Genomic DNA, 24,067 nt, shown 5'->3' on the forward strand with positions numbered 1-24,067 from the left:
TAACCTGCAGCCATGCTTTTCCAATCCCTGGGCCAAGGAAGCACTTCTGTAAATATTTGCTGAGTTAGACTAAAAGCTTTACCCAGGAGCTCAGGAGATAAGGTAACGTTAGAGTGATGAGAAGTCCTAAGTCCATAAATGCCTGGCTTTGTCCCCAACTATACAATGTCAGGTAAGAGTCTGGGGTGCAGATTTCACATGTTGTGCTGAAGTTGGGAGTTCTTTCCCAGTGTAACTAGCAATGGCTTTCCCATCTCTTCTTCCCCGATGTACACCCCTCCCCATCACAGAGCCCCATACCACACATTCCCCACCACACAGGCATACACACTCACAGACGGATCGGACTTCCAGACTTCAAGCATAAAGACAGTACCTTTCCGTAGAATCTCAGTTTGGTCGGAATATTCTACATATGTAGGAATTTGCTCCACAATGTACAGAGTGCCTGTGTCAAGGCTGTACTTCGGCTTTACCTTCTTCAAGTCCAGGACCATGTATTGGTTGTTATAGGTGCCTGAAATGTTGGGAGACACGAAGTAGGGTTTGGGTGCGGCTCTACTGGTTAACTCAAAATCTGAACATACGTACATGCCTAAGAGCTCTTCTGCCGGGCCACTTACCAGAGTTGTAGTTTGAAAAGATCTCTGCCCACTGCCTGCCATCATTTGCCATCATATTGGCCACACGGACCCTTTGCCATGCGAGGAGAGACTGTGGTACCACAAGCTTTAGTAGAGTTTTATTATAAACACTGTTTGTGGTCTGTAGCAATATCAAACCACTGCTAAGAATGTAAAAGTCATCCAGAGACTCCAAAAACCCTGCAGAAGAGACAAATAGATCATGAGCATACATCTAGCTGGTATATTCAACCAACATTATTAGCATAGAGCTTTGCATACACAATGCATTTTACAAAGAGTATCAGTTATTATGATCCTTGATCTGCGGTAGCCTCTCTTGGTTTGGGCTCACCTCTGTAGGGCTTGTTTAACAGCTCCTTATAAAAATGTGCCAATGGACCTCTGACCCTAGATTCCCTATTGATATTTTTTGATTTTATAATTTGGGCGATAAAAATATATTAAATCAGGACTCTTTCCGATTTTCCAAAATGATAAACAGAAATAGATCCCCACTAACTAGGATTTTGCAGGAGAACTTAGAATTAGGGAGGGGGATTAAAGGGTTCATTGTTGGATAATAAGATTATGGATGTGTCCTTTCTTCTCTTTCCACTTTTCTATATTTTCCAAATTTTACATAATGAGTCTACATGATTTTTAGAAAGAGGAAAAACATCTACATTTACATAAGTAGACATGGTTTTGAAATTAGGATCTTGCCACTCTGGGTCAGGCAACGCTTTTTCTAAGTGTTGGCAGCAATACGGGAAAAATCAGTGAAGCCACAAGTCTTTTTTTAAAGGCCTATTTTGTGCTTTATGCTGTGTGATTGTGATAGAAATCAAAGTATTATCACATACAGCTCTAGCAATGAGAGAGGATATACTGTCATCAGTAACGAGTCATGAAGGACGAATTGTCAGTGGTGAAGAAACCTCAGAGAAGGACCCAGTGAGAGGGTTAGAAGAGGCCAAGGTGAAAAGCTCCTTTGGTACTTCTCAAACTTACACCATTTTATACCACCTTATCATTTCTGCCATATCTGATCACTTGTAATTTATTTACTCTTTTTCCTTAAATGTACTCTTTCCAAACTTTAAATACTTGACTTGTCACATACAACAATATCCGAGGAACCATGAGGTTAATGTTTTGATCATTTTTTTTTTCCTCAGAAAACACATTAAAACAAATACATTTCTACTAACATGCGAAAATTACTTGCCCAAACCACCTAATACCACCTCACCAGCACTATGCAAGCCGCACACAGAGAAACACCAATGTATCTGAAGCTTTTGTAATCGGGAAGGACAAGATGAGGCGCAGAGAGGTGAGGGCATCTTTCCAGGACCATACAGCCAGCTGCTGGCAGACCTGGGCCTAGAGTGCAAGTCCTTGACCCAGTCCAACGCTCTTTCCACTAAGTGTGAACCCCCGTGCTCAGCCTTCATGGCTGTCCTTCTTCAGGCTTAATGAAGGCAGGAGGAGGAAAGCTTCATGGAGGAAGTAGACCTGGAACTGAGTCTGGAAGCTTGTATAAGAATTGACTGGGGGGGGGGCGCCTGGGTGGCTCAGTGGGTTAAGCCGCTGCCTTCGGCTCAGGTCATGATCTCAGGGTCCTGGGATCGAGTCCCGCATCGGGCTCTCTGCTCAGCAGGGAGCCTGCTTCCCTCTCTCTCTCTCTGCCTGCCTCTCTCTCCATCTACTTGTGATCTCTCTCTGTCAAATAAATAAATAAAATCTTTAAAAAAAAAAAAAGAATTGACTAGGGGGCACCTGGGGGCTCCTTCGGTTAAGCGACTGACACTTGGTTTTGGCTCAGGCCATGATCTCATGGTTGGAGATCTAGCCGGTGCAGGGCTCTGTACTCAGTGCGGACTCTGCAGGAGATTCTTTTCCTTCCCTCTCCCTCTCCCTCTACTCCTCCCCAAACTTACGCTTGTACGCTCTCTCTAAAATTAAAAAAAAAAAAAAAGTTGACTAAGAACAGAGCAGTGAAGAAAACAGGTATGAATAAAGATGTACAGCTGGAATAGATGTGGCATAGGAGGCTGGAAGTTTGGGGAGGTGGAGGCAAAGAAACATCAGAAAATACAGTTGGCCAAAGAAGACATCTAGATGGCCAACAGATGCATGAAAACATGCTCAACATCACTCATCATCAGGAAAATGCAAATCAAAACTACAAGGAGATACCACCTCACACCAATCAGGATGGGTAAAATAAAAAAATCAAGAAACAAGTGTTAGTGAAGATGTGGAGAAAAAGGAACACTTCCTTTTTTTTTTTCTTTTTTAAGATTTTTATTTGACAGAGAGAGAGAGAGAGACAGCAAGAGAGGGAACACAAGCAGTGGGAGGGGTAGGGGGAAGCAGGCTTCCTGCTGAGCAGGGATCCGGATACAGGGCTTGATCCCAGGACCCTGGATCATGACCTAAGCCAAAGGCAGACCATTAACAACTGAGCTACCCAGTCACCCCAAAAAGGAACCCTTCCATGTGCACTCTTGGTGAGAATGCAAATTGGTGTAGTCCCTGTGGAAGACAGTATGGAGGTTCCTCAAAAAGTTAAAAATAGAACTACCCTATGATCTAAGAATTGCACTACAGAATATTTACCCAAAGAATATGAAAATACTAATTTGAAGAGATACACGTCCCCTATGTTTATTGCAGCATTATCTACAATAGCCAGTATGTAAGCATCCCAAGTGTTCATTGAGAGAAGAGTGGCAAAGAAGAGGTGCTATATATGTGTACACACACACACGCGCACGCACACAGTGGAATATTACTCAGCCATCAAAAAGAATGAAATTGACATTTGCAATGACATGGATAGAGCTAAAGAGTATTATGCTAAGCCAAATTAAGTTAGAGAAAGACAAACACCATATGATTTCCCTTATATGTGAAATTTAAGAAACAGAACAAATGAACAAAGAGAAAATAAAGAGATAAACAAAAAACCAGACTCTTAGTTATAGAGAACAAACAGATGGTTACCAGAGGGGAGGTGTGTGGCGGGCATGGGTAAAAGAGGTGATGAGAATTCTTTCCTTGTGATGAGCACTGAGTAATGCATTGAATTGTTGAATCACTATACTGTACACCTGAAACTAATATAACACTTAATGTTAACACACTAGAATTAAAATTTAAAAAATATATATAGTTGGACAGTCATTCATTTATTCATTCAGTGAACAAACTACTGTGCATCTCCTTTAGGCCTAGTAGGGAGAGGTAGGGCACAATCAGATAATGGGATCACCCAAGCTAAAGATAAGACCTCAGAGCTGCAACGGGAGTCAGAAATCCTGCATTTGAATTCTCCGCATTGCAAAGAGCAAATCTGGCCCTTCTTATTTTATCTCTCTGTTCCTTATTCCCTTCCTCTGATAACCTGGGACTAAGTGATGTCATTCAGCACTAATGGTATAATTTTAATTTCTGGAAATTTCTGAGTCGGAAATTAACATGATGAGGGCAGTGCCCAACCAACTCATAATGAACTTCCCCAAGGCTGTCACTGGCCTATTAGAAGTCTGTATAAATGACAGGAGCTTGCACATTCCAGGTGGGATAAGGATTGATGAGTGGATGGCGCCCTTGAATGAAATTTTCAAGAGCATCTGCTTTGGAAGACATAGCCTGGATATTGGATGCATGGCTTCACAAGCAGTGTGGGATGGATTTCAATGACCATTCATTCACCTCTTGGGCTGGGCTCATTTTGCAGTGTTCAATCTGTACAACCATACTTGGCGGCCCTGGGCAAGCTCCCTGGTAGACGATCTCCGTGGACTGGAATGTCACATTTCTGGCATAATAAACTTGCTAATTCACTCTCTATGAACACAAGAGGGCAGCATTCTTTAATATGTGTGAGTGACTACGGCCAACAGGTAAGAAGCCGTGGTTTGCCCAAGAGCAAGACTGTTTATTACAGATGGAAAAATGTAGGCCACCCAGAGTTCTGGAACAAAGAGAATGAATTGGCTTGCAGAACAACTCCAGTCAAGACGGTTAATTCTATAATTTAGAGTTTAAGATGAAATAAAAAGGAAAAGGCCAAGTGGGGACAAAGTCATGAAACATTACAAGAGAAATGTTCTTTGCCAGGGTTGAATTATATTCTTGCTTTTATCTGTCATTAGCAGCTTTGAAAGGCAGGCAATTCTAGATCAGGAGGAAGTGAAAAACTCAAATATGAAAGCCAACCTGCAAATCACATTTCATAGTTTGTTCACTGCTGAATTTAATTAAGAAATAAAAAGGAACCCTGACAGTTAATAAATCTCAAGACTCAAATCACTTGAATCACAAAAATAAACAGAGACCACTACCCTCTGATGTCATTTAGACCTATCGCTTAGTACAACCCAGAAAAAAATGTAGCCTTGTTATCCTGTCAGGTGCATTTAAACCACGCCCATTTCCGTATTGCATTAATTAGCGGCTGTAAAGCTCGGAAAACCGAACACCTTCATTCTTTTCCCTAAAGAGTAGAACCAAGTGTTGACCAAGAGCATAGATAACACACAACTCAGTGCCAGGAGTATGGATCATGTTTAGAAAAATAGCTGTGCTGTGTCTTCACACACATGCCGGCCCTCCATATTCTCTGCTGTGTGACCTTGCAGCATCTCCCATCAAAAGACGCCCATTTCCTGTCTCCTCCGTCAGGGCTGGATTTGGATCTTGCTTCAGCTAACAGAATGGGCCGATTTTGAGGCTAGGCCTCAAGAAAACTTGCACCCTTCTGCTTCCTCTCCTGGAACCTTGGTATTGTCCTGTAAAGAAGCCTAGCTGAGCCTGGTCTCTCCGTGAGAAGCCACATGGAGGAGGACCAACCATCCCAGCCAAGGTCAAGCTCTAGGCTGCCAACCCCTAAGTGTGTGAGGAAGTTCCTCGAACGTCAGCAGAGTGGCACACCCACTCCACAGACAACCACGGATGTGTGAACCTGCGCAGCTGAGGTGTCCAGAGAGAGCCACTTAGTTGGCCTGTGGACTCAAAAGCGATAGGAATTACATGTTGTTTCTAGCCACAAAGTTTTGGAGGTTATTTTTTATATAGAAAAAGCAAACTGACATCATCATCATCATAATAATCCAATTATACCACATACTTTGTTTTGAAAGGTCTGAATGCCATTTAACACCGGTCGGTATGACACTTGGGGAACTCTCTTGCCTTCCTTTCGTAGCAAAGGAACGCACAATAACTTTGTACCATACTCTCAGCCTTTCTGCTTAGCTTCTTCCCACTCCTGAAGAGAGACGTGTCACTTCTCTGCCCCATGGAGAGCACCAGCCTGGACCAGGCTGTCTGCTTTCTCTAAGCCAGTGTGGCAACCAGTCAATAAGTGTGTATCACACACAGAGGATATCCCAAGCTCTGTGCAGTAATTCCCAGTTCAGAGACTATATCAGAATTCCCTCAGGAGCTTTTCCAAGAGGCTCATGCCCCGACGGGCCCCTCAGCATCCCCCGGCCCCCCCGAACCCCTTAGAGCCTCCACCAGAACCCCCACTCTACGGCCGCTGCCTGCAGAGGATGGCTCTTCTCCTTCCTCAGTCTTACTAAGGGTGGCCTGTGGGGCTCCCCGTTATTCCAGGATACAAAATCCTACAGCCATTCATTCTGCCTGTTCAACAAGGGACTCACGTCTTCCCACGTTCCAGAGTAGCACTTATTTGCTTGTCTTCCCGCCAAGATTCTAACTGTTCACAATCCATCTTCGCTTCTCCTTCCAGTGATTATTCTTCCGTCAAGGAAGAATTTATTGAGCCCATTTCTGCCTAATCCTGCAGTAGGACTGTGATCCGTGGAGGATTCTTACTATGGTGTGTTTAGGCACAGGAGCTCATACTGTGGAGACAAGAGTGTCTTGCCATGGTCTCCATAAGCGAATGCGCAGGTCTCGCAAAGACTATTTAGGGTGACCGCCGAGAAGTCGGCATTGTCTTTCATCAACATTCTGTTATCATCCACATCAGAACGAAATCTGTCCTTCTTCAATAACAAATTATCATCTTATTTATTTTATATTAATTTGTTTCCTGTTTTCTTTTCCATCTATCCCAAGTCATGTAAGATCCATGAGGGCAGGACCTTTTTCTGTCTTGTTCACTCCAGCACCAAGAGGAGGATTTGACACCTACTAGGTGCTCAGTAAGTAAGTGTGAAATCTAAGGAAGAAAGAGAGGATAGTGGTGACTCACCACCCACACAGACACCAAATGCCTTGCTTTGGAAGGATGGACGCCATCATCGGGTCTTCGCAAACATCGCACGTCGATGAGCTATTTTTTTAAAAAAATTACTCAGCTATTTAAAGCGAATAAACAGCACTTTCAGGAATAAATCTAAGACTGACCCTGAGCACAGGCCTTTTCCACGATACCCCACGCCTGACGATGTGATGGGAACAGGTGTGTCATCTTGCAGATGGTGACAACACTTGACACGCGCAATGGGGCAAACACAGTAGAAACAATGAAAAAGAGGGTGAGTCATGGGGAGGTGCAGGTTTAAACAGGGTGGAGCGGGCGGGGGGGAATCACCTAAAGACAAGTATGGAAAGTAAGGTTAGATGTCTAAGATAGAAGAAGGAAATTTCCTGAGCCAGGGGTGGGGGCAGAGAGAGGTGTGGCCTGGGAAAAGGAAGGCATCGGTGTTCCAGGATGGGGCAGAGAACAAAAACAAGGTGCTTTAGAAAACAGAAGTGAGGGACGCCTGGGTGGCTCAGTTGGTTAAGCGGCTGCCTTCAGCTCAGGTCATGATCCCAGCGTCCTGGAATCGAGTCCCACGTCAGGCTCCTTGCTTGGCAGGGAGCCTGCTTCTCTCCCTCTGCCTCTGCCTGCCTCTCTGTCTGCCTGTGCTCACTCTTGCTCCTCTCTCTCTGACAAATAAATAAATAAAATCTTAAAAAAAAAAAAAAAAGAAAACAGAAATGAAGTGTTGTAAGATCTATCTACAGTCCTTCGAAACAGGTGTCCTTGTTCTACTTTCATTTCTTTTCTTCCCTTGGTTCTACTTTTTAAGAGGCAGAAGACATAAATCTTGGCATGTATTAACTCGCAGACTATTTCAGCCTGACAATGGAAGTATGTGAGATAAAAGAGCTAACACGGAATTAGTCCAAGTAATTATAGTACACGAGGTAGGCAATTTTGTGACTTATGAAGGTAATAGCGTTATGGATTATGAGGGAGGCAACGACATTTTCTTGGAGCTCTGAAACTCTTTCTTCTTTCTTTTTTTTTTTTTTTTAAAGATTTTATTTATTTATTTGACAGACAGAGATCCCAAGTAGGCAGAGAGGCAGGCAGAGAGAGCCAAAGAAGCAGGCTCCCTGCAGAGCAGAGAGCCTGATAGGGGCTTGATCCCAGGACCCTGGGATCATGACCTGAGCCAAAGGCAGAGGCTTTAACCCACTGAGAAACCCAGGCGCCCCTCTTTCTTCTTTCTTCCTTGTATCTACTTTCAAGGATTTGAACTTCTTATGAGAAAAAGTTGAGCCAAGTCGTTCCTACAGACCATTATAGAACTGCTAGGGTCTTAGTGGATGGGTTTGGATCCCCTGTGTTAGAATCACCTGCTGGTATGTTTGCTACAAATGCTCCAGCCCAGACCAACTGAATAAGAATGTCTATAGACACACTTTGGAATTTGCATTTTTAGCAAGCTCCCCCGGGAGCCTTTAGGTCGAAGGGGTGTGTAAACGTGTGTTTAGGGAGGTGAGGGAATGCCTGGATATTATGCAAAGAAGGGGGCCCCCCACAGGCTTGATGAGACACCCTAAATGCATTCCAGAGAACCTCACTTACAGAAAATTAAGTGTGAAGTCTCAGCTTCTAGGGAATCATTGTTACTGGAATCCTGGGTTGAAACACTTTGAATAGCTTTGTTCCCCCTGCAAGAGCTCCACCCCCTGGCATGCCTGGGAGGGTCTTTGAGCTCAGGGCTCTTTTTTCAGTTTTAACCCTTTGACTTAAAAGCAAACTGAACCATTTCTGAAGCAACAAACAACAAGGGATAGTTATAGTCAGATAGTGTTTGAACTCAATCGCCAACCCGAGTCTAGTGATTTTGAGCATGTTATTTACCTTTTCTGAACCCTTTTTTTTTAAAAATACAAATACAATACCCTCCTTGTGAGGTTTTCATGAAAATTAAATGACATCCCACACACGAAATGTTTAGCCTAGTGTCAGTTACAGGGGAAGGCACATAAGTAGGAAATAAACAAATGCTGTTTTTGTTTTTTTTTAATTTCAGTAACAAGTTGAGCACAAACAAGTTTATAGCAATTTATTTAAAACTTGAGTGCTGCCTAAATCCATTAAAACTAGTTGGGTTCAATTCAAGTCATTTGTAATCAAGGAGGCTACAGAGGAGGAGATTCAAGCTCCAACGTCTGCGCTGAACACACAGGACTGCATCTGAAATGTCTCAATAATAATTCCTGAACATCTGGATTCCTGAACATAGATTCCCGTTCTCAAATCAAAGTTGTAAGAGAGAGAGCGTTATGGAGTATAGAGCAAACAATTATTTTGTTTACCCCTCTCCCCCCCTTGCAATTCCCGCCATGGCCACACGGGGGTGCGCCACCCATTATCTGTGTCCCTCTTTAATTCCCATTCTCTTTTTTTCTTTCCTTTCTTTCCCTCTTTCTTCCTTCTTTGCTTCCATAAATATTTATTTAATGGTAACAATCATTGCAAGGCTTATGTGCTGGCTCTGGGCGCACAGGGTGAATGTGGAGTAAATGAATACAGAATATGAATATGGGCTCTGAAGAAATTATGCGTTGGGTACCAGGAAAGCTCAAAGGAAATACAGCTTACTCATAACAGAATTGAATTTAAAAAAAAAAGAGAGAGAGAGAGAGATCTGGAAAGTCTTCAAATTTCTGGAGATTAAACAATACATTTCCAAGTGAGTCATGAATTAAAGAAATTATCATGTAAGACATCATAAAATATTCTAAACTGAATGAAAATGAAAACAAAACACACCAAAATGTGTCAGATGCACTGAAAAGGAGTGCTTTGAAGGAAGTTTTATAGTTTTATTTTCGTATAGTAGAAAACAAGAAAGATAAATTACCTGGGGTTCTACGTCAAGAAGTTAGGGGAAAAAAAGTTGATTGCACAAAGGGAGAAAATGATAAAGATAAGAATGGAAATCGATGAGGAGGAAAAATGAACAAATAATAGGAAACAAATCAATGAAAATAAAATCTGGCTATTGGAAAATATCAGTTAAATTGACACATCTCAGGCTAGAGTGAATAACAAAAAAGAAGATATAGTATCATGAATGATTAAAGGGACTTAACTACGGATCTTACAGACAGACATTAAAAGGCTCACAGAAAATACTATAAGTAGCTTTATGTCAATAAACATGATAACATCAAAGAAATGAAAACTCTTTGAAAGACAAATTTTTAAAACTGGCTCAAGACCAATTAGAAAACCTGAATAGTCCTGTTATCAATGAAAGAAATTGAGTTCATAGTTAAAAACTTTCCAACAAAAAGCCCATGCCTAAAAGGCTCAGTTAATGAATTCTATTAAACATTTAAGGGAAAAATATATTGCTAGTCCTACACAAACACTTTCAGAAAACATAGAAGGAAAAAAAAAATAATTCTAAACTCAGATTATGAGGACGGGTATACCAAGACACCAAAACTATTACAAGAAACCATCAACCAATATCTCTCATGAATATAAATAAAAACATTCTTAACCAAATATTAGTAAGTTGAATAAAAAATAAATAAGAAGAATAATATGACTAAATGGGGATAATCCCAGGAATATCAAGTTGGTTTCACATCTGAAAGTCAACCCATGGAACTCACCATATTAATAAAGGAGAAAAATCACATGATTCTTTTAATAGAAGCTGAGAATTTCACAAAAATATGTTAAACAAAAACATTAAACAAAATAGGAAGGGCGGGGACCTTCTTTAAACTTAAAAAGGGTAACTCCAAACACCTACAACAAACATCATACTTTAGAGTGAAACATTGAATACTTCTCCCTTAAGGTCAGAAATAGCAAAGGATTTTCATGCCACTTCCAGTCAGCACTGTGTTGGAGGTCTTATCAGTGCAATCATGCAAGAAAACAAAGACATACAAGGGAAGGAAGCAGTAAAACTGTCTTTACGCAGAGATGGCATGATTACATATAGAGAAACATCCCAACAAATCTACAAAAAAGCTGTTAGAACTGACAAGTGTCTTTAGAAAAGTCCCAGGATACTGGGATGCCTGGGTGGCTCAGTTGGTTAAGCAGTTGCCTTCAGCTCAGGTCATGATCCCAGCATCCTAGGATCGAGTCCCACATCAGGCTCCTTGCTTGGCAGGGAGCCTGCTTCTCCCTCTCCCTCTGCCTCTGCTTGCGACTCTGTCTGCCTGTGCTTGCTCTCACTTCTCTCTCTATGACAAATAGATAAATTAAAAAAAAAATTAGAAAAGTCCCAGGATACACAGTAAATATTTTTTAAAAAACTGTATTTCGGTACTGTGATGGTTTTTAAATTTTTCATGTATTCCTTGCTGTTCTTCTCTTTAAAAGATAGATTTGAATTTCCTTTCCTTGTTTGTGCTCTGATCACAATAATGTGCTTCCAATGAATAGAATGTGGTGGAAGTAACAATGTGTGACTTCTGAGATTAGGTCACAATAGGCATTGCTACTTTTGCCTTGTTCTTTTGGATCACTTGGTCTGTGGGGAGCCACACAACTTGTCGTGAGGTTACCTGAGCAGTCCTGTGGAGAGGTTCAAGGAGAGGGGAACCAACTTGCTGGCACCATCTTGCCAACCACATGAGTGAGTGACCTTGAAAGTGAATCCTCTGGCTTCAGTTAAGCTATCATAGCTTTCAGCCCCTCAGCCCTTGAGTCTTCAGCTAAAGACCCAGACACAGAGAAGTAGAGACAAACCATCTTCACTGTGCCCTAATCTAAATTCCTGGTCTCCACAAAAACCATGAGATACTAAATGATTGTTTTGATCTCAAGCCTCTAGTTTTTGGAGTGGCTTGTTATGTAGCAATAGCTGAATTATAAAAGCATTCATTTGAAAAGGAAGAAAATATCAATTCTGATTACAGTAGCATCAAACATTATTTTGATATCAAAATGCTAAAGGTATATAAGACCTTTATAATGAAAAACTGCAAAGCATTGCACAAGTTAATGAAGACCTACGTAACATAGATACAATATTTGTGGATGGAAAGACTCAGTATTACCGACATGTCAATTTACTTTGAACTGATTTAAAGGTTCAATGTAATCAAAATCAGTAACCCTTTGCAATGAGGTCTTCATACAGTGGTATTAGCTACCTTTGTAGTGATGCCATTCCCTGTGGGATTTCTCTGTCTTACTGTCTTGGTTCGTGACTGTAGGGGCCAGAATCAGCAGGTGGCTATGCCCTGCCAGAGGGCTCACGTCGGTCTTTTACCTTCCTCAGTTGTTCGGTACAACAGACCATGGCAATTCAAAACCGAAGGGATGCTTCCAGAACAAGGTTATCCAGGACTACCTTCTTTAGAATTTTCAGAGCCCCACACTACTTATTTTTTGCAGGGCTCCTGCCTATATAAACAATTCGATGAAGAGGCAAACTGCAAAATTCACAGGCCCTTACGAGGTATAGGGACTTATAAATGAAGATTTAGAATAATAGGTATCTATCCTCCAATTGGGGCATATGAAGATTCTTTAAAGAGTCTGGGTACCATCTCTGTACATTCCTTATTAAGTTCATTGTTCCTGAATAATTAAGTGTCAGCTGTCACGCGGAAAAGGTGGCAATATTGTTATTATTCATAAAGCCAGGCCTCTTTGTAACCTGTCTGTACTCAAACAACGTAGATTTCTTTGTCTGCACCGCTCCCTAACACCGTTTACTTACTGACCCTGCCGCTCTGCAGTCTGTCATGTTGCTGTCGAACACTAAGAACTCCCTCAAAAATTCATTACTGCTCTTGTTAATGACGACTCCAGATGCAAACCTTACCCAGAAGATTAAGAAAAATGGGAATGACAATTTGTTTCTGCCATTCAGAATTTTATAGCACAAACGTATGTCAACACATTTTCCTTCTGTGTCCGTCTTCCCTTAGACTCCTGTAGACTGTAACCACTGCATTCCTAGAATGTGATTTCCTCCCGCACTGATGCTACCCTACTGTCCACACACCCCCACCTACAGGCGGGACAGGTGAGAAGCCTGTGGGTAGAGCCAGAAGGGCAGCCCCTGTCTCACAAGGTGTATCTGTTTGGCTAAAGACCGGCCTCAGAGAGTAGGAAGTTACCTCATGGGGGCATGAGATCTGTGGCAAAGGTCTCTGTGTCGTGGAGTGAGGTTCTCCAAAGCCTTTGTGAGAGCCAGGCCTAGCCCTCTGCAGAGGACTGCGGAGCACATGGTACAGAGGCTGCAGGGGTGAGGTGACCACCTGAGGGCCAGCGCGGGACACTACAGTAAATTCCCTTGTTGCTTCCTCTGCCAACTTCCAGGGCTGTTGAAGGGAGGCAGGTCCACACACATGCTGTAGCCCGAAGGTAATAGCGACCTTCGGTAGCCTGGAGTCCTGATCACACATTGTGTCTGACACGAGGGCTACCTCAAATCATCCTGTCACCAACATTCTGTCCACTTAGTCATGGGGCAAACACACTGTGATGCCAGCAGAAAAGATCTATCAGATCAGTAGGACCTCAGATTGGTTGAGTCCCAGCGCCCCCCACATTGACGAGCAACATCTTGTTGAATGTACAGATAAGGGTGGAGGGGAAGAGCTATCAGAAGAGTGATGTCCGGAGACCAGGAGCCATGTGGGCTCCTGTCTAAGCCCAGCCCCACTTGGATGGCTCTGTTATTCTGGCTAGTCCTGGGCACTAGAAGGATATTTTGAAAATTTCTGTAAAAGTGCTTCCTAAATTAGACATACATGGGGGGTGGGGACAATTTTTTTTTCAGTAGGCTCCAACGCAGGACTTGAACTCAAGACCCTGAGATCAAGACCTGAGTTGAGATCAAGACTTGGACACTTAACTGACTAAGCTACCCAGATGCCCACTCAATAAGACACATGGGATGCAGGCCGGCTCCAGGGTGCCCCAGGACTGCCAACCCGGCCGGTCTCCAGGCGCTGGAGGGGGCACTTTGGAAATTTTGAGGAAGGCACTTTAAAACTGGAACATCACTCCCCTGAGCCCGAGGACAGTCCTGAGGTTTATGAGCATCCGGCTGACTTGTGGTCTCCTTCTGACTTTCTCAGGACATTTCATATTAGGATCTTCAGGTGAAATCATTTCCCCAAGGGTAAAGGAAAGTCCTACTCAGTTTATTAAAAAAAAACAAAAAACAAAAAACAACAACAGTCTGGAAAAGATAGAAACTATGAAGCTACCAAGTCACCATACCTTTTCTAGATTAAGATGAGAATTATTATATTAATTTGTTTCCTTGACATAACCACCTCACTTTTAGGGAGTCAACACCTGGGGCTCTGGTGAACACAGAGCGTGAGACTGACTTAAGTAAGTCCGAGTGTGCTGGATTACTACCGTTTCTTCTAGTCTCCTGTGCTGGACTACGATTTTGGGAGTGCTCTTCTGACAACTGCCATTAGGTCATCATCTCTCAAGGATTCTGGCTAGGATAATGGGAGCTCATAGACATTCCTGAATTGATGAAGTAATTCAGCAGTCATTGTTGATACTGTTCTTTTCTTGAAGATGGAGCTCAGTCTTCCATCCACATCCTGACTGACCATCTACAAAACATTATATGTCTTGAGGTACCTGGATTATTTATTGCCTCAGGCTTCTAAATATTCTCCTGGCAGCCTCTCTCGTGCTCCTCCTCTGTGGGCCAGATAATTCTAAAATGCAAATATGTTAATGTCACGTCTACCACTTGTCACTTGAATGGTCTTCACTGTCCTCCATTCTGTCTTTGTGGCCTTCTCCACATATTTTTTTCTTGCCTGCTAGCCTTCACACATGCTGCTTGGCCCACAGGGAACATTTTATCACCCTACTGTCCTCATTTGCTGGCTAATTTATACCTGTTTTTGCACCTCAACTTAAATTTTACTTTCTCTTGGAAGCTATCCCAACATCCCCAAACTAGTCTTCTCTATTATTACACAAATCACACTTTAATCACTGCTTTTTTATTTGTCCCTTCTATCAGAATACAAATTTTGATAGAATAGGGACAGCATCTGTCCTGTTTCCCGTCATAAATATTTTGCCTGCCATGAAATTTCATAGAAAATCGCAAACAAATAAATTAATTACATAATGTTTACAACTTTATGAAGTCAGCCTTTATATTAGTCTCATTCTACAGATGAGGAAAAGCCAAGGCCCGCCAAAGTAAAGTTTTATGTTGGATTTCATACATGGAGGAACAGTTTATAGCTGTCCAAGTTCTACCGTTTTCCTTTATGATGACATCAAAACAAAAAAAAATGTCTTTGTGTCTTGAAGCTTTAGTGTTTTTCAGGGCAATCATCTTGGTGGTCACTTCTACAGAATTGGGCAGGAGTGGGGGGTCATGATGTATTATAAAAGTATGGATAAGGGCATTGGAAATCTCCAGAGTTATTTGTATCTTTAGAATAATGGTGTCTATACCATCCCAGTTATGTCATCTTTAATACGTATTTCAGCAAAGTCATAAATATTTCATGACTTGATATTTCTGTTCTGACTCAGTAATTCTTAATACCCTAGCTCATATCATGAACAACCTCCAGAGCTTGATACCACACTCCCACCCCTGTCACTCCTCCACCAACACCAGCAACAAACAAGCCACCCAGCTCTGCTCTGGGATCAGCAGTGCACAAGAGATGAAGCTCACGGCAAAGCTTAACTCCATACATATTGGATGAACCCAAAGTGGTGGGTGGATCCTTTAATCGATTCTTTGTAATAGAGATGAGACCCTCCCATTTTTCATGCTTGTTGCTGAGAACAAAACTGTCCAATGAAAGAAAATAAGAATCATATTCCTACATTAGCTCCTGTAAAAACATGTTGGATTTAAAAAAAAAAAAAAAGAGTATTGCTTTCTCTCAGTTTAAATGCTCTAAAAAAAAAAAAAAAACCTCTATTATCTACGGATCTATCTGTTCTGGAAAGATATATACATATATACAAATGTTAACAGACTCTTAGGTTTCATAGGAAATTCCTCCATGTCCTTCCCCATCACTACCTTAGGGATCCAGGATTATTCAGACTACAGAAGAACGCCATTCTGCAGAGATTTCAAAGTAGTGCAGGTAACATCTGAACATTGCCTTTTATTGCAAATAAGAGGAAGAATATGAGTATTTGACTGGCCTCGGTCTTGTGCTGTCCTTAAATTGCAGTCTAAAGGAATACAAAGAAATCAAAACACAGTCTAACTCTGAGAAAGGAGTGCCCAGCCCCCCTCAATACTAAAACAATTAAGCGAGCAATGACAAAGATGGAATCAAAGTGTTTTCAAAGGAAGGATCGGGTCACAAGGACAGCACAATACAAAGTTATGTCACTGATCAGAATTTATAATAGGATGGTATTAATACTACCAGGAATAATAATAACAGCAGAAGAGGTAATGATAACTCTGACAAAGGTAGATAGATACAACAGGTGGTTGTATTTTACAAATATGTAATTAAAAGTCAAAACTGTCCACCTTGTATCTGCTGTTGGATTCTTAGATGTTTGTTAAGAATTTTCCCCTTGCCTTTACCCATGACGTTCCCTGAGGAGGTTCCAAACCTACACCTGAGGGGATCATTCCAGGTAGCAGAACTGTTTAGTTAGGTTCACACAGTGCATTTTGTTACATCCCTATTTTTATCTTCAGAAGTTGGAGGATCTGGCAACACTGACCGCCATATCACTGAGTGACAACATTCAGTGAGAGCTGAGCACTTGGCGCCCTTTCAATGGGTCATGTGTTTGTTGCAATTGTTTTCACTTTCATTTCCTTATACCAGCCCCCCTTTATCCATTTTACATCATCTGCCTGGCCCCTTTAAGAACAGGAGCTTGCAACTCCTACTCCACAGAGACCATCCTTCCCACCCATCCCACTGTTCAAATTCTAGGCATCATTCATGGTTTATCTCAAGTATTGGCCTCTTTCCTTTCCCTGACAATCCAGTATGAGCTGACCCTCCTTTGAATACTCTTAACATTCCTTACATTTCCACGGTAGCTCATACAGTACCCAGTAATAATACCGTTATTACCTGTATAGTACTTATCTTGCTCTAGTGTAAGATTTATAAGCTTATGCATTCATTCATCCACTCATTCAGCAAAAATTAAGTACAAGGTGCCACACTAAGTTAAGTTCTGTGGATACTGTGATGAATAAAAGAAACAGGCCCCTGAGGAAACACTGAGAGCAGGATCTCTGTTGCCCAACCTGGCTTCTGCCGCAGAGCCTAGGAAAGTATCTCGTACCTCACTTGGCATTTGATGAAGTGAGTTTTCGGCAGCTATTAACTTTTTTCACACCATTCCATTACATAAAAGCATGAGAGCTGTATTTCTTCAAAAGGCATTCTGAACATCAACTTTCATTCATGCATACTAACCTCTAAAGGTTTCTTCTCCCATTCCAGTTACTCTGAATGGCCAAGGTTTCATTCTGAAAGAATACGGAAGAGTACTCCAATGTCCCTCTAAATTTATTTACCTGGGTAACTGCTGAATGAGAGGCGACTACTGCTGGTGTCTTTATCTTTGATGTTGAAGTCCCAGTGTTTATATATCCTGAGCATGGCTGCGTATGTGTACCAGCTTGAGTGAGCAAAATAGACGTTCTCAAATCCAGGAAGAACCTACAGCCAGAATCATAGTGAATGACAAAGAGGTGTATAGGTAACTGCCTATAGGCATAGGAAGTGTACAGCGATTGTGTCAATTTGGGTGTTCATCGCCATATTTATTATGAGAAAATATGGCCAAGGAGCACAACATTAACCTTTAATGTGCATAAAACAGACAGACTCTGTCTTCCCAATATCCAAAATGGAAGACTGTCAGACGTATGAGTGGTAGGTGCATATGGCGCGGGAGGAGTGGTAGAAGAAACAGAGGTACCATCTTGTACTTGTAATTCCCTCCATCAGCTCCTTCCAGTTCTTAACTTCTAGATAGAGGTCACATGAGCTGACAGTTGGCTTAAGCCATGATTGAGATGTGGCCACACTTGGGTTGACATATAGAAAAAGTCTGTGTGGCCCAGAGCAAGGAAAAACACGGAGGCTGCTATGTCTTACCTTAATAAGAGCAGAGCAATGTCCCATGTCCCATCTCTTGAAAACCTTTAGGCTGGAATTTTTTGTGGGAGAAACCGAGGGAATCAGATCCAACAGATCTCCGACGGCATTCAGGAACTGAATCTGGAACATGGTCATGGGCTGGGGAAAGACAAAGACCGCTCTTAACAGTGATTTGTGATAGTTGGATGTCATTTCTTGTTTTCCTGTTGTTAGGGATCCATTCAGTCATTCCTTTGGGAAGGGTCCCTAATGGAACAAATGTACTAGATTTTATCGTAGCTTACAAAATAATTATTACCTTATGGTCTGTAAGAGATGTTTTGGCATGTTTTGATACCCAAAATACTTGAGGTATTTGGGGCCAAATAATTCTTTCTCTTTGGGGGTTGTGCACTCTAAAATATTTAGCAGCATCACTGGCCTCTCCCTATTAGTATCAGTAAAACCCTTCCGGTTTTGATTACCAAAAACATCTCCAGGCATTGCTGACTGTGTTCTGAAGGGAGAGTGCTGATAGTTGAGAATCACTGCTTTACAGCAAAATATTCAACTAAGATGCGTTTTAATTTCGTGTTTGGTTTTCGTGTGGTCTGACTGGCTCAACAGCAGTTACCTCAAAGCAGTGATCAGACTTGAACATGAACTTTGTGCCAACTAGAGAGCACTGCTCCTGCAAGAGTCAGTCCACCAGAGTAGCCTGGGGTCGGGCATCTACAAATTGGCTTTTAGGCAGAGTTGGTGGAAAGACAAAAAAGTGACATGTTCATAAAAAAAGAACAGAAAAGAAAGAAAGAAAGAAAAGAAAAAAAACAAAAGCCAGAACCTGATTATTTATTTATATACATATTCTCTTTGTGTTGTCCTCTGAATAAGTCACACTTTCATTATTCCAGATATAAAAAATTATGATGGGGCACCTGGGTGTTTCGGTCAGTTGACCATCAGACTTCTGATTTCAGCTCAGGTCATGATCTTGGGGTCATGGGATAGAGCCTCATATCAGGCTCTGCAACCTGTGGGCTGTCTGCTTGGGGTTTTCCCTCTGGCCCTACTCCCCTTTCTCACGCTCTCTTAAATAAATAGATAGTTAAGAAAAAATTATGGTAAGGGGCGCTTGGATGGTTCAGTGGGTTAAGCCTCTGCCTTCAGCTCAAGTCATGGTCTCAGGGTGCTGGGATCGAGCCCCACATCAGGTTCTCTGCTCAGCAGGGGGCCTGCTTCCCCCCCCCAGCTCTGCCTGCCTCTCTGCCTACTTGTGATCTCTCTGTAAATTAAAAAAAAAAAAAAAAAAAAAGAAGAATTTATAGCTATTAAAAAAAAAGGAAAGAAAAAATTATGATAAAATCTGTAGTGGAAATCCTCTCACAGGTACCACCCTGTCTCCAGTTTACCACTTTTTATTCGTTTCTATGGCTTCTCTGGACTTTTTAATGTGTATTACAAATACATTTTTACACAAATCGTAGTGTATTATCTGCGCTACTCTTCACCTTGATTTTTTTCTCCTAATATTTTTCACTTGTTTTGTTGACCTCCCATATTAGATGTAAAAATCCTCCTCATTCTCTCAAACAGTATTCCAGTAAATGGAATACATTAATTCAGACCAGGATTATATTGAAAATACAATTATATTGCATTAAATACATTACATTACATTACATTGATGGACTTCCAGGGGCTTTCTAGTCTTTTGCTGTTATAAACAATGTTACAATAATCAATCTTGGACCTTTCATTTTGTATGTGTGTGAACTACCTGTAGGACAGATACCTAGAAGTGATTTTGATTTTAATGTATGTTGCCAAATTGTCCTCATGTGGCTTATTTTAAGACACTCTTCCAGCCTCAACATTAAACACTGAGTTTATTTCCAAATGGATAGGTGAAAAATAGTGTCTCATTGCAGTTTACACTGGCAACCCTTTTATTAGGAGTAAGGGGGAGCATGTTTAAAAGCCTTTGGATTTGTTTTTTGGCGAACTGTTCATCTGCCTTAGTTATTTTTCTTATTCTTTTTCCTATTAACCTTTAGGAGTTTGTTATATATTAAGATTAGTTCATTGTCTGATAGAAATTGCAAATATTATTCAGTTTTCAATTTGCCTATAATATTTTGCCTTTTAATTTATTTTTTAAATATTTTATTTATTTATTTATTATTTATCAGAGAGAGAGAGAGGGAGAGAAAAAAAGAGAGCACAAGCACGGGGAGCAGTAGAGGGAGAAGCAGGCTCACCGTGCCTTTTTTTAAAATTGAGAATGATACCATACATATGAAAGAATAAAGATGTATATGCACAATCTTCAAGGAGGAAAAAGCACTTATCAGCCCACCTGACAGATTAGGAAAAAGAACATTAGCTATGCCTTGAAAGTCTCCAATCGCATTTCCCTCCTTACCAGCAGTAACCACTGGGCTAGTTCTGTGTGGCTCATTACCTGCTTTTCTGTTACTTTGTCATCTGTGTACACATTCTAGACAATGTATTTTTAAATTTGTCTCCTTTTGAATTTGTATAAATAGAATCATATTGTATGCATTCTTCTGGTCAACATTATTTTTTGACATTTGTCAATGTTGATAGTGTAGAAACAGCCCGTTTATTTTCATTGCTATGAGGTATTCAGTTACATGAATATATAGTACCATGGAGTGTTTCCAGTTTGTGGCAAAACAATGGTAATGTGAACTTTTACATACACAGGCCACCCCCGCCCCCACGTAAAAGAATATCTTTAATCTGAGTGGATTTGCTACACTGTAGAACATATGTTATCTTTAAATGTTTCAAGTAACATTCACTGCTTTTCCAAAGCAGTTGGAACAATTTACTCAATCCAGCAGTGGTTAAAATTTCCCACTTCAGCGTATAATAGAATCTCATTGAGGTTACTTATTTATATTTTAAAGATCTTATTTATTTATTTGAGAGAGGGAGAGAGCAAGAGAGAGAGAGAGAGTGCACAGGCAGGGGACAGGCAGAGGGAGAGGGAGAACCAGACTTCCCAGACTCCCCTGGGGCCCCACTCTGAGGTGATGGAATCAAGACCTGAGCTCAAGGTGGACACTTAACCGCTTAACTGACTGAGCCATCCAGGCACCCCCTCACTGAGGTTTTCATCAGTATTTCTTACTGAAATTAAGCATTTCTTCACATTTTTATGGGCCATTTTTATTTCCTTTTCTGTGAAATTCCTGTTGATATTTTTGCCCATTGCCTTTTTTCCTATTGGGTATTTTCTTTTTTAAAATTTATTTGCTATTCTTTATGCATTTCTGAAACAAACCCTTTCTTAATTAAATGCATTGCAAGTATTTTCTCTTGGTTTGTAGGTTATTTTTTCACTTTCAATATAGTGTCTTCTGATGAAAAGAAATTTAATTAGCTGAATTTATATTTTTCTTCGTGGCTAGTACTTTTTTGGTCTTGTTTGAGATACGGTTGCTCACCTTAAAACATGGTCTCCTAGAGGATGCTCAGTGCTACTGGATCAAAGCTATTTTTCCTCATTATTTCTAAGCCTTCTCAAGGGAGAAAAGCAAGAAAATATGTATTTTTTAAAAGGAAGCTAAAAGTAATGATTTCCTGCCTATCTAACAACTTTAAAAACTATGAAACCTCTACTTCATTGGCTTTTTGTATGCTGAAAATCTTTTTTTTTTTAAGATTTTATTTATTTATTTGACACAGAGAGATCACAAATAGGCAGAGAGGCAGGCAGAGAGAAGGGAAAGCAGGCTCCCTGCTGAGCAGAGAGCCCAATGTGGGGCTCAATCCCAGGATCCTGAGATCATGACCTGAGCCGAAGGCAGAGGCTTAACCCACTGAGGCACCCAGGTGCCAATATGCTGAAAATCTTGATATTCACCGTATTTCTTTATTTGCTTTATCTTACTGTATTTATAAAATTTTAAAATAACTACACTATATTGATAAAGTGAGGTTACTGAATTACTGTTTAAGGCTGTTTTGTTTTTGTTTTATGGTAGTTCTTGTCCTTAGGATCTATCCGTTAAGGATGTACTGTAATGACTGCGTCAAGGTCACTGGAAATAACCACTCTCTGTGTGGTTATGCCATGAACTTTTGATATATCATTAGATATATTCATATCAATTCATTTTAAGATTTTAGGGACTGTTTTTCTTCCATGTGATTAAATTTTGTTTTATAATTATGAACAGCATTTACATGGTTCCAAAGTAAAATATATATAAAGATACATTTAGAGAAATGTAGCTTTCATTCCCATTCCCTCCCCTTTCTTCTCTTCCTTTTTTGGGAGGTAATCTTTTTCTTTTTCTTTTTTTATAAGTTTTGGGTTTATTCTTTCATTGTTGCTTATTCTTGCAAAGTTAAGCAAATCTATATCTATCTATCTTTCCATTTCTTACATAAAATTCAGCAAACAATTCACACTGGTCTTCACCTTACTTTTTTATACTTTGTAACAGATCCCAAACCTCACATCGTAACAGTATTTGGAAATCTACTTCATTCCTGTTACAGCCACATCATTTACGCAGCCAGTGTTCTATGTATTTGGCTGTTTTCAGTCTTTTGCTATTACAAATTATCTGAAACGAAGAGGTCGACACATAAGCCATATGGAGTTTTTGCCTGTGAACCTTGGTGATAATTGTAGAAGTGGGATTCCTGGATTAAAGGGTAAATGAGTAGACGATTCGGATACTGAATGCCACGTTTTCTCTCCACAGCAAATATACCAGTTTGTATTACTACCAGTATTTTGGGAAAATGCTTTTTTCTCCCTTAGTCTTGCTAGCAGAGAAGGCATTCACATTTTGGAATTTCTGCCAAATAGACAAGTGAGAAAGTAGAGAAAGTATGTTTCAGGATGGTTTTAATGTGTATTTCTAAACTTATGAGTAAGGCTTGATTCATATGATTAAGAATTTTTTGCATCACTTTTCTATGAACTGTCTTTTTGTATATTTTGTTCAATGTGTGTGTGTGTGTATATGTGTGTGTATATATTATATATATACACACACACATATATATAATATATACACACATATATATATCTCTCCAGTGTGTGTGTGTGTTTGTGTGTGTATGTATGTGTGTATTACTCCCAGGAAATAAAAAATCTCCATAATTTTTGGAAGTATATTAAATGGTATCTTTGAATCTTCAATGATTCAGTAAAGCTTTTTGAAATATTATGACATACTGTAACTATGACGTTAATAGAGGATGGGAACCATAAAACTTGTACACTTTAACATTTTGCCTTAACAATTCTATCACCTAAAATACTAACTTTATTAGATTAGTTTAACAGCGAGTACATTGATTCAGTACATTCTTTAAGCTATTCCAGAGCATAGTATTATGAAAGAGATAGAGATTGTGTATTAAGCTTGAATTTTGTGTCACTGACTCAGGTGCTAGCCATATAACAAGGCAGCGTTTTTGTGTGCAAGATACACTAGTGCCAATTTGATCTGTTTCTAGGTTGCAATGTTATTTTAAAGATAATTTTCAGTATTCTTGCCATTCTTTCAATATTCTTGTCATAGTTTCAAGATAATTTTCAATGTTTGATATCCTTGGCAATAATATCGCCAAATTATAATATAAATTCTGAGCAGCTTTTTGGAAATCTTACCTTTGTCCTTTCTAACTTAGCCCTCTTCATTGCTCCTACATACAGCCCATCCATCTGTGCTATAATATAGCCGGTATGCCTCCAAAATGGGTCATCCTTGGAAGCTTTCACATTTTTCCGGGTCCATTGATCTTGCTTCCTGCAAGAGAAATTAGATTTGCCCTCGAGATCTCCATGGTTGCTCATCTAAAGCTAAATCAAGCCGAGGCATTTAGAGATTATATATTCAGATACTTATGGTGGTGTAATTTACATTCTGGATCTTGTAACATCCAAATCACTTTGAAAGGCTATCGGGCAAATCCTAAAAGATTTTCGATTTCTTCCTTAGACTATGACTCTTTCTTGATAGCTCTCTGCATGCTCTATCTAGGTATAACATTTAGCTTCTCGTGATACTGAAATCTACAAAAGTCAAGGACAGGCCATCCATATGTATTTCATA

General features: G+C 40.5%; 1 protein-coding gene across 2 annotated transcripts in view; it reads right to left on the bottom strand.

Annotated features, from left to right (window-relative positions):
• Positions 1 to 24,067, bottom strand: part of PLBD1 (phospholipase B domain containing 1) — a 51,867-nt gene that overhangs the window by 6,595 nt on the left and 21,205 nt on the right. For both annotated transcript variants that reach the window (XM_032347400.1, XM_032347401.1), the window contains exons 4-8: positions 23,623 to 23,761; positions 17,979 to 18,119; positions 17,393 to 17,537; positions 624 to 824; positions 377 to 517 (exon numbers count right to left, since the gene is read on the bottom strand). In XM_032347400.1, coding sequence (XP_032203291.1) covers positions 377 to 517; positions 624 to 824; positions 17,393 to 17,537; positions 17,979 to 18,119; positions 23,623 to 23,761 — 767 coding nt within the window. The remainder of the gene's footprint in view (positions 1 to 376; positions 518 to 623; positions 825 to 17,392; positions 17,538 to 17,978; positions 18,120 to 23,622; positions 23,762 to 24,067) is intronic.

Source organism: Mustela erminea, chromosome 6, assembly GCF_009829155.1.
Source record: "Mustela erminea isolate mMusErm1 chromosome 6, mMusErm1.Pri, whole genome shotgun sequence".
NCBI lineage: Eukaryota > Metazoa > Chordata > Mammalia > Carnivora > Mustelidae > Mustela > Mustela erminea.